The sequence below is a fragment of the Oryzias latipes genome, chromosome 21 (assembly GCF_002234675.1).
Source record: "Oryzias latipes chromosome 21, ASM223467v1".
Lineage (NCBI taxonomy): Eukaryota > Metazoa > Chordata > Actinopteri > Beloniformes > Adrianichthyidae > Oryzias > Oryzias latipes.
In genome coordinates, this window is record NC_019879.2 from 26,001,285 (window position 1) to 26,017,364 (window position 16,080).

Here is a 16,080-nt window from a genome sequence, read left to right on the forward strand (position 1 = left end):
CATTTTATCTCGCCACCCTTTTTTCTGGTGGAAGGAGTCATTCGGCACGGGGCGTACCGGAAGTGACGTAATGTTTGTGCAGCACTGCGTGGATGAAGGTCGGCTCTGGGAACAGGTGTGCTGTGTGTCTCCGCGTGAAGCTGCACTAAGGGACTCTGTCAAACTTGGAGCAGCTTTCCATAAATTTGGATTAATCAAAATACATCTTTATTACAGCGTTATCTAAAAATGTGGCTACAGGAGAGGAGAAAAATCCCCGAAAATCTGTGCAGTGAAGTGTGTTTTCTGCATATATTTGGAAGAAAAGAAATCCATACATATGCTTGGAAAATCTTTTAATTAACTTACAAAGATGAATCTTGACGTAGAGTTAAGGTCATGAAACAAACAAAAAATAGCATTGGCAGTGCTTCATCAGACAATCTTTTGTTGTAGAGTATTTGAAACACAAATGTTTCTAAGCGTCATACATACACTTTTCCCTCAAACAAAACACTTCAATACAAAATCGAGACCCATAAACAACAATTGCCCTTTTTAGGTATAACAAACATCATTGCACAACTGAAACACTTGATGGATTTAAGGCGGAGGAATGCTCAAACTCAATTCAGTCTACAGCCTTTTGTAGATTAGGATCCGTGGTAGAGAAGCATGGTGTTGAAGAGGGTATGATCATACAGCTGCTCTGCGTTCACCGACCTCTGGTGCTCCACCTGGCTTCCTGCAGTGCCACACATCTGGGGCGAGTCACTGCGGATGTGCTGGCCGAGGAGCATTGGGGCTGCTGGGTCATTAGAGGAAAAATCCTCACAGAGTCTCTCACCATTCACTGTAAACAGAGCAAACAGTCAAACGAGCTTGTAGGTCAGGTTTGGTTTCAACCGCGCATCTGCACCAACAACGCACAACACAATGCACGTTTTGTTTTGCACAACTTTTTATAAAAATAAAAAAAAAGCCACCAACATTCAGAGGTGGCCTCAATTAAAGAAACCTCCATAAGCCGTGTCACTGCACACAGGAATGGATCAATACGTTGCAAAAACTTCATTACTCAATCCTGCTAGTTTTGAAATAGGACCTTGATTTAAATAGGTCACTTTTTCACCCAACAGTTGCGATTTATATCTTTCCACTTAAGTTTTTTTTCCCCCAACTAAAAAAGAAACACAAACCCAAAATTTAGCATTATAAAAGAAAGTACAGGAATAATTTAAACAAGGCAAAAAGAAAAGCATCAAAAAAGTTTTTTAAATTAAATGATTCAATACAGTCAAGAACAAAGTTCAACCTGCTCTGAAATTAACACTGTTTATTACTAAAGAACCAGACTTATAAACTGATGAAATCATTAAAAAAAAAGTGAAAAAGACGTAAATCTGCAACAGAGTATTATTTCTACTTTTCATTTAGTATTTAAACAATACAATTAACAAAAATCATTTATGTTTCCGGGTCAGGATTTAAGGCTCTTTATAAACTAATATACAACCCTTGTTCGCTTTACACACACAGTAAATAAATCTGCTCTAAAACAAAAAGGGGAACAGACAGTTCAGCCCAGAAAACTCTGCATGAGTGTTATTGCATTTACAAGCTCCATTCGCATGAGAAGGATTCTGCAGGAATTCATCTGGCATCCGTTTAGGGTTTAACACCATAAAACATGAGTTTACTGGTTTTTGTATTAAGATTTAAGCTTAAAACGGTTTAAATCTGTTCTAAATTTTGAAATCAGTTGTTTTTAAGTCACAGATCTGCTCACAGCACACTGAGGAGCAGAAATGATGCAAATTTTTTTTTGTCTTTTTTTATACGTGAAACAACCAAAAGTTAAGCTTTTAATCATTAGTTTGTAGAGGTTTCTACCTTTTTGAAGAGCTCCTGCCTTCCATCAGAGTAAAACTGGCATGAATGAACACGGAACTGATCTTTACAAGCAACACTGAAGGTCAAACATGAAGTGAATGAAACATTTTTACTGAAACTGAGAAAAACCGTCAGGCTGGTCCAAAAGCAAACCTGCCTTTCAGACAGCTCGGCGTTTCCAGAACCGTCTTTTATCTGCAGTTTCTGGAACAAAAAACCTTATTTATGAAAAAATAAATAAAAGTCTGATTCTGAAATTGCTAAATAGATCAAAATCAATAACTGAAAAACAAAATATTTAGCTATTGTTCAGAACAACCTGACTCAGTCAAACCTGTGAGTCCAGTTCATACATTCCCACAGCATAAACATTTCCACACGACCTGCACACCTTTTCTTTTAAATTGACAATGTGGCGCGTCATTTTGTCCAAAATAAACCACATTTTACAGGAAATTGTGCAAAACAAAATAATTTTTATTGTAAACACAGTATGTGACAGTTACTGGGTTAAACTGAAGTTTGCATTAAATGTCTTGTTTTTTTATGTATCAATTAATAAAGAAATCAGGTTTTTCTTAACCGTCCACGAATCAGCTACTTAGAAAAATATAAAATACACCATTTACACACAAACGGCTACACCGTGTAAATGCAGCTCACCACAAAACCAAAATAAAATAAGCACTCCTTTGTAAGTATTCATCCAAATAAGGTCAGATGATACAAATGGAAAGAGTCTGCAGGTGGACTACAGGTACGCATACGAGTTAGTGCAGCGACAGGGGGTCTGCATTGACGCCACAGTGATGACCTCCAGCTCTTTAGCGGGGGGGCTGGACCTCCCCTGGTCTTCCCACGGTTCCATGAGCCCCGGCGGGGGTGCAAACCCATTCAGCCCAAATGCAAAGCCTCCCGGCCCACCTGAGGTTACAGCTGCCGTCATCTCCACGCTCATGCTCTCCATTTGGGCCTCTCCAGTGCCCCCTAGTGGCCCGTTCCCGTTCAGAAATGCGGACGGCAGGGACGTCCCTGAAAGCCAAAGCAGAAGTTAATCATCTGGAAAAACTACTCTGGAATGATAAACCAAAAGATATTTTTACAGGTGACATTGCTGTTTTTAAAGATTGATTTATTTTCCCTGTGGTCTTTTAATGATGATTATGCTTTTTTATGGCCAAAAAAAAAAAAAAGTCTTTTTCAAGGACATAATTTCTGCAGAGCGGCAGTTCATTTGAAATTCACCTCCAACTTGTTGGTGGGGAGTAAGTCTGCCCCCACTTCCCATCACCCATTTGCTTCCACGCTCTCCTAGTAGCGTATAACCCCTCACGCCTCAACCTAACATTACCGGTGGAACAGCAGTATTGGAGCTGTCCAGCCGTAGGTTTGGATGCCAGATTGGATGAGGAAAACACAGACGTTCATGGTTGCATGTGGATTTATCAGAATCCGACTGCATTCTTTCAAACTGCATTTTTTTTGTCTGCTCCTGATTCAAAACGATTTGAATTAATACTCAGAAGTGCAGTTTTTATTTTAATTTCCTAAATATATGTCCTCCATCATCAGAATAAAATGCCAATAGAACATGTTAAAACACGATTTTCTCAGAAGTGGGTCTTTAAATCGTTAAAAACAGGTGCCATTATTGCTGCTTTTAAAAGTTTGCTTTGAGGAAACTGATGGGTTTTGAGTGATTTCACTTGAATGTGCATTCTGTGGTTCAAAGCTGACCTACCATTTGACCTCGCCTTTTTCCCCGGGTTCACCTCAATCCCATCAAAAGACCTCTTTCTGTTTGGTACGCCATTCAAGAAGCTGCGTCCCTGGATGGTGGGGCGGTTCTGGACCCCATTGTGGCTCATGAGCTCTAGAAAGGCTCCGTTTTGGGACCGAGCCATGTTTTGTTGGAGGTTCTGGGCTTGGGCGAGAATTTGAGCGCACTCCTGGAATCCCTGGGCGTGGGCCAGGTCTGCAGCTGCCAGCCCACTGGCATTCCTCATGCTGCACAACGGAAAGACGAGCGTTACCAACATCCAATGTACGTCTGACCGACACACAAAAAACAAAAGACAAGCACAGGCACTCCCTCCCACACGCGCTCACACACACACACACTCACACACAGATGCATGAAGCAAATATCTGCACACAAACAGTCACTGCAGAATAGGAACAGCCTGGACTGCTCTAACTCTTTGACATCCTCATCGTCATCTTCAAAAGCGATGACGACTGATCTCTTTAGGATCAACTGCATCTTTGATTTTTCTACAATTTGAAAATTTATAGAAACGTTTTCTGCTGCAGAAGGATTTGCTTAAGACAATTGGAAATAAGCAGCTTGACTGTCCGATGAAATCCAAGAAAGTGTCCACAAAGACGACGGTTGTCCCAAGAAGATGGGACTGCAGAGCTCAACTTTGTTGATGAGACAATATGCGACATCCGGTCACATTGTGCTGATGAGAGAGATGTCTCCTCTTCTTTATCAGGCCGACTGCTCAAGGATCCGACGTCATCAGTCCAAGCTCCAAACGAGAACGGAGACTTGCTTCCAGGAATGTTTGCTGAACAGAGCTGGTTTAAAAGTGAAGAAAGGCAGATGAGATGTGCAGGCCCGACAAATCCAGGGGTTCTGGAGAACCAAGCATCAGTGAGAGTTGAGCTTCCATACTGGAGCAGGTTTGCTGAATCAAAGTCCAGATACGGATTATAAAAGGAAGAATGATTCAAAGGTTCGACTTTGGATCTTCAAGCTCTGCAGCCATGTGGAGATGTCATGAACCAAAGAAAAGCGACGTCTTTTCAAGTAAGATCATGAAGAGAACGTAGAGAATCCGTGAGCCAAGTACAGTTGTGTTAATCAAATCCAGCTGCAGCAAAAAGAAACAGTTTTCTGATCAAAACAATGAATGAGCAAACAGTGCCGTGTCGTTATTTGACTTTCTGTTTTACATTTCTGCCAATTTTCCAACAATGTGTGTTTGTGTCTCTGCAGAGTGAAAGCAATGTCACCTGGCTGTCAAACAGAGTCCAATTACCGGACAGAAAGCCCTCATCTGATGCCCTGAGAGTAAACGCTCAGAATCCATTCATTTGCTGCTCATCAGCTCTGGATTACATAATGCTAGAAAACTACGCAAATCTTCCGTTTGCACAATGGCGTGCTTGTTTTGAGACTAATTGTCACTCATTACGCAGCCAAATGGGGTTCAGGCATACGTCTTTGTTGGGGATGTGGGACCAGAGGCCCGCATTCAACCAAAAGGTTTTTTTTAATTTTATTTTTTTTAATAAAAACAGAAGGAAAAAGCAGAAAACGAAATCTGCAGATCAGACTTTACTTCTACAAATACTAATATGCTTCACTTTATTGAAACCAAACCTCACGAGTTCAGAAATTCAGCAACTCTTCCTGGATTTCCTGTGAATTTAACAGCCAGGTGATGTTGACGTTCACACCATGAGACGCAGTCAGAACAACACCGCTGATGTCTGTCCATTCATGTGTCTACACACCTCTCACTTTGGCTCAGTTTCATCTAAGCAGCTGTGCAAAAACCAAAACATCTCAAGAGCTAGTGCAATGAAACAAACATTTGATAAAGAACTGATGATTTAAAAACAAAAGGAATACACACATTGTTGCATATTTCCTGTCCCCTTCAAAATTAACGCTTCCAACAGGAGTTCTCGTCTTTTTTTTTACAAGAAGCAAAAATGCTGTGCGGGCAGATGTGCTGGTCTCACACAAAGGGATAGAAAGCTGCAACTGTAGTAGGTCTTTCACCTCCATCCTTTAGTGACAGAAACAACGAATCAAAAAGAAGAATGGTTGGATATAATCCAACTAAGAAAATGATTTAGTAGTAGTTGAAGTAAATGCATCCTCACATCATTTCACCAGTTTGGATTTATTTTAAAACCTGACAATCATTTCAATACTTTTCTACCATCTAGTTTATCAAACATGCCAATATAGCAGAAAAAATGATCAAACTTTAGCAATGACAAAGGTCATTTTTTTAAATGAATAAATATTTAATTTCTTAACTAGGAGGAAATAAATCCTTGGTTTCCTGCATAAGTACAGATTTTTGGAGAACTAGAAATCTGAACTAAAGTTTGCACAGAATCGGCATCTTTTCATCAAAGATGCTTCAAAGGAAACTAAAAATCTTAAATATGTATTTTTTTCCATTCCTTCACCTTCAGCTGTGAAGCTTTTGCCCCCAAATCTGTTTTTTCATTACTCTTCTATAAAGGAAAAGCGGATTAATTTGCAAAGCACCATTTCTACATTTAAAGTGCTTTAAAGATAAAACAACAAACTTAATATTTCCCTAAAAAAAAAAAAATATATCACTTCAGTGAGACCCGACATCGCCTAATCAATAACTAAATTGAGTCAGTTTAGGTACCAATGATGCAGGTTTGGGTGGGAATTGAAAAAGGAAGCGTTAATTCTTTGTAAATGCCTGGTATGCTTTGCTTTTCAGTCCTAAGCACACAATAATTATCTTCTCTAACTATAGTCTAACCCTCCAGAGGCAGCTTATCGTCATGCTACATGTTGACATGGGACTCACGTGATTAAACCTGTCCATATAAAAGGACTCCTAAGGTTAGTTCAAAAACACAAATCATAAAAATAACAAAAGAAATCAAAACAGAATGCTAAATACAGGAACAATCATGGATAATAAGCAAAGCATGCAGGTCTAAAACTTTAGGTTTGATTCATAAAAAAAACCTAGCATTAAAACCAATCACCGCAAGAAATACCTCAACAGTTTGCCAGTGTGTAGATAGGAAGCGATAGTGAGAACACTCAATGCCACAACAGTGCGGCTATCCCAGGGAACGGGGCAGACTCAGCAGTGTCTATGCTCCCCCTTTCTAGGATTACTTGAAAAAACCAAGTCATTTCCAATTGAATTGCTGAAAAACATTAAGATGTACGGTTCTGTTTCTGTTAACAGTAGAGCAAACTTGTTTGCAAACTTGTTGTCACTTTCATAAAGGAAAAGGTGACAAAGATTAGATGTCAAAACAGGCTAGAATATCGTATAGGGTTAATAATGTGACACACAAAAAAACATTTCTGAGTATAAAGGAAAATATCTGAGAACAGTGAAATGACAGTGAATAACCATAGCAACGGGATGGTGTTAGCAGTGAAGAGTCAGTGATGGTGCTTTGCAGATCTAACCCGTCTGACTCGGCTGATCTCTGGATGTTTGCAGGCCTGTCCTCACTGGCAGCCTGTCTCACTGTCCTGCCTGCAGCTTAGCTTCATGCTGAACCACCTAACACTCGGAGGCTCATGACAAACCACGGTTTGCTGCCGCTTTCCTCATTTTATAGGTTAATGTTTACTTTAAATAACTACTTTTAACTCTTTTTGCAGATAATAAACTAGAAAAGTGTCTTTTTATTACATGTAGTATTTTTATTTTGAACAGTAACCCATATTTTTTTTTATAAACCAACTTAAATTGATTATATTAAATGGGGAAATGTTAAGAATTAACACGGGTGTGTTTACAATGCAATTCCAAAGAATAAAAGAAGAATTGACACTGAAGGAACCAAACGTTGAGAAGCCGACAAAAGATTAATGGAGTTTTAAACCAACTCCAAGGTGGAACAAAACTCTTGAACCGTGTGGCGTCAAATTAATCCAGATTGGAGTCAATTGTTTAGCCGTAACCGATCATCCAACCGAATCACACAAGAGTCCCGGGAGGGAGAGTAAAGTTCTTGGGATCATCCAGGTGTGCGAAGCTTTCCAGAAGCGAGCGCAAAGAGAAAAACAAGCTGAAGGTGCAAAGATTCCTCTCAACTCAGACGAGCTGGTTTACTTCCACCCAAGGCAACAACTGGAAGACTTTGACAGACGATGAAGATCAGGAGATCATCTGAGGTGAAGAGAAGTCCAAGGAAAGGAGATGAAAAGAGCAGCAAAGAGGAACCAGCAGAAGAGCGGCGTTTGAGGCTGTTGTTTCAGTGAAGTGGAGATGAGTTTTAGGAAAAAGTTTGCAGTAGCAGCATCATTTAGGGACTTTACAACTAGATGACTTCTTTTGACTATGTTATAAAAGGGAAAACTTTGTTACCAAGCTGCGTGGTTACAGCCCCTAAAGAATGAATAAAGACACTTTTTTCTCAAAAAGCTCATCATTTAGAGTTTATTTGTATTCATTTGTAGCGCTTCCTGAGGAATAAAAATGACAAACTATTCTCCACTACTAGTGGATTTATCTGTGATTTTTCTCCTCTGCACAGATTAAGAAGCTTAAATTAAACTGCGGACCGAGAGGATGCTGGAAAATTTACCTGAACAAGTTGATTCTACACAGAAAACAGCAAAACTGCACTCACTATGAAATGAAACCCTCATTCTGGAGGCTTTGATTGGAACGTTTCTTTTGTTTCTAATACTAATGAGCCAAACTTTTAAACATTTTTAAAAGTTAAAGCTAATATTTGGTTATGAGTTTTTTTTTTCTGCATAATTGTTTAGAAGGTCAAAATAATTAACCCTCCTATAGATCTTGTTTATTTAAAAGGTCTTTGACCTGTCATCCTACATCCAGACAAAGGAGAGCGGCTCATTTTACAACCAAAGGCAGTGTTTCGGGTTATTATAAGATGTTTCGTAGAAACAGCTGTAAGATGAATCACTTTTAATGCTCAAAAAGTTGAGCCAAAAACTGAGCAGCATTTCCAAAATGACCCTTTGGTCTGATGAAACCCAGCAGTGGAGCACAGCTGTGGCGGGGTAATGTCAGGGGTTGTTCTGCTACGTTTTGCACCGGATCCTTGTTGAAACGGTTACAACAAAAGATCTAAAATATACCTTTTACTAACCTAGAACCTAGACCAGAGTCAGATCATGAAACCCTTGACAGAACTCAGAGCAGGTAATGCTTGGGAACCTCTCAGATCAAATGTTTAGAACAGATTATTGTCGGAGTAGAATGAGCCAAGACCTCTTAAATAAGTGAATTTAAAGGAACTAATAGGGGTGTAATGATCCCTTTTACAGCGATTTTGATTCATATTTGTAGTTGATGTGATTTTGTTGTCTTAAAATGGATGCAGGACATCTGTATCCATAACTTCAACCACTGTGACTCAGCGATAAATACCTGGTACTGAACAGTGAAGAGGACGTTCTACAGGTTTCTTAAGTGTAAATTAAATGTGTGTCCAAACAAACAAGTAAACGTGAATGGATGTCAAATCCATTCACGTTTTAGTTCAACCCACTGTTGTTTTTCCACATCATAATAATCCAAAGGGAACATTTTTAGAACATTCTAGCACACTGCAGTGTTCCCATCCATTGGACTGATCGGCTTTTGCTGCATCAAACGTCTCGTCTGCTGTGATGCACTTGAACATTTTGACGTTATAGTAAAATGACATACCATGCCCCAATCCAAATGGTATTTTCCATTATCAGTCATAGATTGATTCATTTCATTTTGAAACGATTTTTTTAATGGTATTTAATGGATGAACAACCAGATGGATCTGGTGGGGTTAATCCACTAATCCTTACACCCCTAGGAACCAGGTCTTTGAGAGGGATAATCATTTCAACAGGTTTTCTTTTTATTTTTTTAGAGTTAAACATTTGACTGATATCCTAAACTTAATCTTTATTGTTTGGTAACAATAAAAAATATGTTGGTGGGGTTATTTCTTTACATAATCAGCTTATTGAATCCATCAAGTCTCCAATGGAAAACTTGAATGTTGCTAATTTATAATTTCTTTTAATACTTAATTTAAAAAACCTCTTTAAATATTTTGTTGCCAATTCTTTTTATTGCTGCTTTATAATGTAGTGTTTTGAGATTTTTTTTTTTCAAAATGTAAATCACATTTCTTTCTAAATTAAATGTATTATTATTATTCTCACCATTTAGTTCAAAACAGTAACTTTACATGCATGGTTTAGTAAACTGATTTTTTTTGGGACGAATTTAATCTACCAATTTAAAATATTTATCTTTTATATATTTAGTGTCTATTATTAAAAACTAGGACATTTTTGATAGACTTGTCATGAGCCTCATTCCCACCTTGTGTGCTTTTGTTTCCCTCCCAGTTGTGTCCCACAATGTTTCTGAATCATAAAGTAAAACAATCAAAATGAAAAACAGACTTTAGAAATAACAAACTAAATAACTGATCTGCAAGGGGGAAAACAATGTGTCAACTTTAATCATAAACATACAATACTTGAAGGCCGATGACCAAACGCACACAAAAGTCCAGAAAATAAATGTTTAAAGGAATACATTTATTTTGTCGAAGCATCCAGAGGGTTTATGCGTGGAAAAAAAATGTTTTACCGAACATTTGTGTTAAGCAGCTTTAATTTGGTCTTGTATTTAATTCAAAAGCAAACATATTCCGTTCAAAATTCATCCAATATATGTTTTTTATGCCCCCCTCCCCCCATATTAAATCACACACACATTTAATGAAAAAGAAAAAAATAGATCTAAGTTTCTAGTAGTTTACAAACTTGCTTCCAAATGGGAAGCACAACATTATCTTCCGTGCTTGTCAGCCTTTAAATTCCCAATTGCTTTACAGAAATTATTCCAGTTTTTTTTTTTTTTTTTAAATACCATAAACTGGATTTTTTATAGATGAATAGAGCCGTTCTCTATTTTCTCATAACCCCCCTGGTAGCTTGAAGTTTTTCGTCTGTAATACCTGAACAAAGAAAAAAAGTCACGAGGTTTGTTGCAAAAAATGAAACTGCCAGTTAAAGGTTTCTATTTCTATTTTGTATTACTTTTTATAAATGATAAAATACACAGATCATTTCATTTTTTAATAGTTTTAATCCAGTAAAGCACTTTGTACTACTGCTGCATAAAAAGTTCTTTATAGATAAAGAGTGACTTGATAAAAATGAATAAATTAGCAAAAAGAGTTTTGAAAAAGAAGCTTTCAGATTCTTATTTTTGATTTGATCGATCAGATTGTATCTGAGGGACTTCGGACGGATTTAGGAACAGTTGAAATAAACCACCAGAGCTACAAAAAAAAAAAAAAAAACTCAGTTACTTATCACAATGTGTTTTTAGTTAATCTACAAACTCTAGTTAACAATTGACAGAATCTAGGTCTAATTTTAAGAACGTCAAACATGAACTGTTTTATAAAGGGAATAAAAGCCGCCGTTCCTGTAAAGGTGTGGTTTCCTTCACCCAACAGGTTTCTAAACTGGGTTTTGGCCAGCGTGTGAACACACCGACAGACACCGAAATGGGATTTCACAGCGCGTCGTTTCTACCAAAAGCGTTAAGATCGGTGCAGTTTCATTCCATGCAACAGGCGCCTGCTCAGCCTTAAGCCCATTTAAACTGCTTTTCAGAGACAACGGTGTGCATTTGGTCATCTGGTCCGGCTCTAACTAAAACAAACGTTGAAGGAAAAAAACACAGTCTCTTTATAAAGATCATGCAGAATGGCCTACTGGGTAAGAAACATTTGATCAACCGTTACATTAAGTTGTCCTCGTGTTTGTGTAATATTTGGACTGATTCTTTAAGATCAACGGTAAAAAGAAAAAGGTTGAAATAAAACAGCTGTCAGTTTGCAAATGTTAACAATTTGTCTTTATGTGGTAAATAAAAATTGGACTTTGTTTTTGCATTTCTATATTTTTGCTGTGCAAAGATGAGACAGCCGCTGACATTACACACAGAGGTCAACTTAATGACAATTGTTGCAATGATAAACAACAATTTTAAGGACTAAAAATGTCACATTTTCAAAGGAGCACCACCAATGGGATTGTTAGTGTTGAAAGTAGAGGTTTATTTAAAAATAAATAATAATAATTTAACAGTAATTCAGCCTCTGCAGCTCCAGAGGAACCACAACAGGAGCTTTCCAACCTCACATAGGAGAAGGAAACCCCAGATCTCATTACATTCTGAGGGATATAAACAGGAATAACGCGATTGTAAATGTCACTAAGGGAGTAATCACAAAGCAATGGTCCGAGTCTATCATATTCTTTTAACGGAACGGCATTCATTTAGTGTTTATGGTTCAAGAAACAAACCATTGTTTTACATTTTGGGAGTAAACCATTTTGGTTATTCTTGTGATTCATCAGTAAGTCTGGATTATTGTAGAGGCACTCTGTTGATGGTTGGACCAAAACCTTTTCTCCTCATCATCAGATTTTACTTTCCTGGAAAGATTTTTCTGTAGAGTTCATCTTTTAGTTTTCTGCCATTCTGCTGCTTTTCTGCACGTAAACGTCCTGTTTTGCACAAACACACGCTAACTGAATTAGTTATTTAAATGGATTATTCTTAATTTTAGAGGTTTTTTTTAAAGAACATACTAACATTTTGGACTAAAAAATGTCGGACATAAGGAATGATGTTTAGGAGCTGTTAAAGCCTATAAATCAGAAAAAAGTACAAGTTTGTTTGCTTGAAAAAGTCGACGTGAGTTTGAATTTGATCAACTTGTATCACTAACTGAAGTTCGTTTGATCAGACCTGCACAGTTAAATAGCAGAACCTGTAATAGGTCGTCATGGTGACTATTTTTGGGGAAATTGGTGGTGATCCCTTGCAAAGGTGCAACAGAAAATGTTGGACAGTAAAGAGGAAAGAAATGAGGCCACAGATCCGATGGCAGGACTTACTCAGCTTTCGCTCCCTGAATCAAGAGAGCGTTGATGCACTCCAGGCTGCCCGCTCGAGCAGCCTTGTGGATGGGCGTCTCGCCCACATAGTCCTGAGTGAAGATCAGAACACTGCCATGAGCCAAAACATGCCTGAAGCTCTGGGAAAAAAATTTCACCAGCAAATATTTCCCCTGAGTTTCCTCCTTCCAAGTAGACAAAACAGGCCGGGACAGAGTCTGAACTTTTCACCCAGACTCCCCGCCCCCCTCCACGCACAGACACACGCACACACACACCCACACACACACACACACACAGACAGACATGACTGCATTTGACAAGAGCACACGGAGAGGAAAAGAGAGAAAAGGCTTTTTGCTGTCAGCCGAATGTACACTCAGCTAATAATCAATCCCAGCTCTATGGCAGCGGTTACAAGCGTGCATTTTCCTGCAGCACGTGTGGATAAATCCTGCCTGAACTCATCCTGAAAAGTCCAGAACATATTTTTGCAGCCAAATAAGCCGCTCTGCTCAACATAGGTGTGACGCACGATGCTGGCCTGAATGTCGCTTGTTGAACTGCGAGGTTTTTCTACATTCAAAGGTTCATGTATGATTTCACACAACTCCAACAAACACACTTTTGATGATCTCTGTGGTGTTTAGAAGTTTGGTCTGGATTCTTACCAAAAACCAATAGCATAAATATTGCAACCCCCCCCCCCCCCTCCCCCCAATCAATACTTGAAAGCAACAATCACCTTGCACTGTGGGAGGCCAGAGGCTCTTCTAACCATGCAAAATCTTTGTTTTTTTTTTTATTTTTTAAAGAGGGACTTCAGAACCTCAAATTTCCCAGGCGCAGATACAGTCCGAAAATTCAAGAGTTAACCCAGGCAACGTGCTTTAGGATGACAACAATATGTTATGTCATTGTGACCCACTAATCCCATCTTCCTTCTTCAGTGCAGCCGGGCATAAAACATAAATCCAGTGCCCGAGTCTGTGCGTGAAAATCTGCCGCGAGGGAAATGGAGAACCATTCAAGATAAACTCACTCAGCAGAAAATGTGATAAGAGAGCGCACACAAAGTGAATGTAGGTCAAGTGGAGGAATCAGGCTCACCAGAGCCAAGATCCGGAAAAAGAAAGATCTCCTTTGATGGATGTGTCTGAGCTCAGCCACACACGCTCCACTCTCTCATTCACAAACAGTGCAGCAGCCGTGTTTCATACCTGTCTATTAATGTCTGCACCAGCTTGCAGTAGCCACAGCAAACACTCAGGGTGGCCGCCAAAAGCAGCAATGTGAGTAGGCGTCTGTGCAAACTTGGAGGTCATAGAGTTCACGCTACAGCCCACCTGGACCAGACGCATCACGCACTCCAGCTGTGAACACATGGAGACAAACATCCTTTCACGAGCAGACCAGACAGCATTTTGATAAGATTTACTGGAGAATTTAAGGTGGATATGTACACAAACGGACAAAGTAAACAAACAAAACGTTTCTGGATGTTCTGTTTTTGTAAAAACAAGGTTTCCTGGAAGCACCCCAAATCATTAAATACATCTTATGACATTTTTTTCCTTCAAAGTCCCACTTCAATCATCTTTAGACCTTTTTATAAACATCATTCCCAGCAGTTGATTATTTATGATTATGCCGTTTTTAGCCAAATTATTTTTAAACTGCCATTTTCTAAAACAATTTATCCAGAGCAGCATGAGTTCATATAGAAATCCATGTCTGAGTTATGGTAAGGCCGCCCCCGCTTCCCGACATCCTTCTGTTTACATGGCCTCCCCCTTAGCTTACAGCCACTCAAACCCCAAACCTAACAAACAAAACAACACAAACAGCCATATTGGAGCTTCTCATTTTGTGGGGGGAGCAGGAAGCTTGTGACCTGCCAATTGTAGCACCTACATCACTTCTACAAGCTTTTTCAAACATCTGCCCTTTATTCATCACGATTTATATTTAAAAAAAATACTCAGAAATGCAATTTTAAGCTTAATTTTCTTTACATATTTCCTCCATGAGGAAAATACCACAAGAATGTTAAAAATAACAGATTTACATTGGATCTTAAAATCTTTAAATGTTGTAAAGAGTAACCTTTTACAAATAATGTTCAGTTAATCGTGTACATTTATGTTTGCAAATGTGAAGCAGTTTTGTGAAAGAAAAAAAAAACTTTTTAAATCTCACAACCTGCATTTATTTTTTACGACATTTTCCTTAGTTTTACTGCTGCCAAACTTGACAAAAAATAGTTTATTTTAATGTTTTCATCGTTCTGTGTAAGAAAATCGCCTAAATCTTTCCGCATAATTGAATTAAACGCCGATCTTTAGCAGCACCGTTAGCTCGGGTTTGTCGTAACAGAAACATTTTATGATCGACGGGTCATTCAGTGAAATGTGACCAGTAAAAACTGTTCCCGCTCAACGAAAGCTTATCTATTAGCTAACCGCGCAACCTGCCTAAAGCCACATAAAGAGGAGAAGGGAAACAATTAGGGTAGAAAAAAATTAACGGCTCATTGTTCAAAGGTTGCTTTTTAAAGTCTCAAGCGCGAGACATAAAAGGCAGACACCAGGAAATGGCCGAGACGAAGCTCACGTCCGTCGGAGACCGTTGACGCTCATTCGGGACTTGACCGGGATACTCGGCGAGCCAAACCTGCTAGCTTAAGCCGCTTAACGGTCAACTAGTACCTTCCCGAAGTGAGCAGCCCAGTGTATCGGCGTCCAGCCGTAGAACGTGTCCTCAGCGGCGAGGTCAGCCGGGTTCGAGGTGCGCTGAAGGAGAGAGCACAAGGCACCGACGTCTCCATCCCTGCAGGCTCGATGGAGGGGGAAACGGCTGTTTAGGACCTCCTCGCTTGAAAATCCAGACTCTACTCCCACAGACATTATAGCGAAAACAGGAAGAGAAAAAAAAAAGTTTACAATGCTAACCGACTAATTCAAGACAGGAAAATGTGCTGCTATGATCTAAATTATATCCGCAGACGATGAAGCCGTCTAGCAGGACACGCGCCACCCTGAATACTGAGGTTTTTCTGCCTGACAACACAAAGCACGGTGCGCAGACGCAGAAGACGCTCCGGAGGACTCGTAGAAAGCAACATAGACGTACACACACTAGAGTGGACACAAACGAACGAAGACTTTTCACTCCGACATTTTACTGCGGTAGTTATTGGTTGTCTCCAAGAACAGTTTAGAAAATATTTCAAAATAGGTTTTCATATATATGTAAAATACTTTTGGTTATTTCGCGCTGTTCATACTACTTGTCTGTTCTAATGTAATTTGTGTTATACTATGTTTGCATTAAATCACTTGAGGCAATGAAGCTTGAGATTATTTAAAAATAATAATATTTTCTTATTTCTTGGACTTCGTTTTGATAAAACTACTTAAATGTATGCATCTTTTCAAATTTGTATTTAATTTTTTACTGTAAGACCACATCTGCTGGTGCCTTTACATCAAAAAGCCTCTGGA

General features: G+C 38.9%; 1 protein-coding gene across 2 annotated transcripts; it reads right to left on the reverse strand.

The window, feature by feature from the left end:
* Positions 1 to 318: 318 nt before the first annotated feature.
* Positions 319 to 15,642, reverse strand: ankrd10 (ankyrin repeat domain 10). 2 transcript variants are annotated; one of them, XM_011489946.3, is made up of 7 exons: positions 15,286 to 15,642; positions 13,798 to 13,950; positions 12,578 to 12,669; positions 5,520 to 5,675; positions 3,614 to 3,879; positions 2,797 to 2,904; positions 319 to 832 (listed from the first exon to the last, which is right to left on the reverse strand). In XM_011489946.3, exons 1-7 carry the CDS (start codon positions 15,481 to 15,483, stop codon positions 633 to 635), a joined length of 1,173 nt encoding a protein of 390 aa, XP_011488248.1. In that variant the 5' UTR covers positions 15,484 to 15,642; the 3' UTR covers positions 319 to 632. The 2 variants fall into 2 exon arrangements, with proteins under 2 accessions (XP_011488248.1, XP_004082029.1); XM_004081981.4 differs by lacking the exon at positions 5,520 to 5,675 and having other exon boundaries at positions 15,286 to 15,640.
* Positions 15,643 to 16,080: the final 438 nt, after the last annotated feature.

What these genes read in the sequence shown, in the direction of transcription:
- ankrd10 (XM_011489946.3), bottom strand. Translation starts at nt 15,483, where the DNA reads ATGTCTGTGGGAGTAGAGTCTGGATTTTCAAGCGAGGAGGTCCTAAAC. An exon ending in GACAGGAAATATGCAACAAT is followed by an intron (nt 3,880 to 5,519) that starts GTGTGTATTCCT and finishes TCCGTTGTGCAG; the next exon opens with CATGAGGAATGCCAGTGGGC. An exon ending in GACGGCAGCTGTAACCTCAG is followed by an intron (nt 833 to 2,796) that starts GTGGGCCGGGAG and finishes CTCTGTTTACAG; the next exon opens with TGAATGGTGAGAGACTCTGT.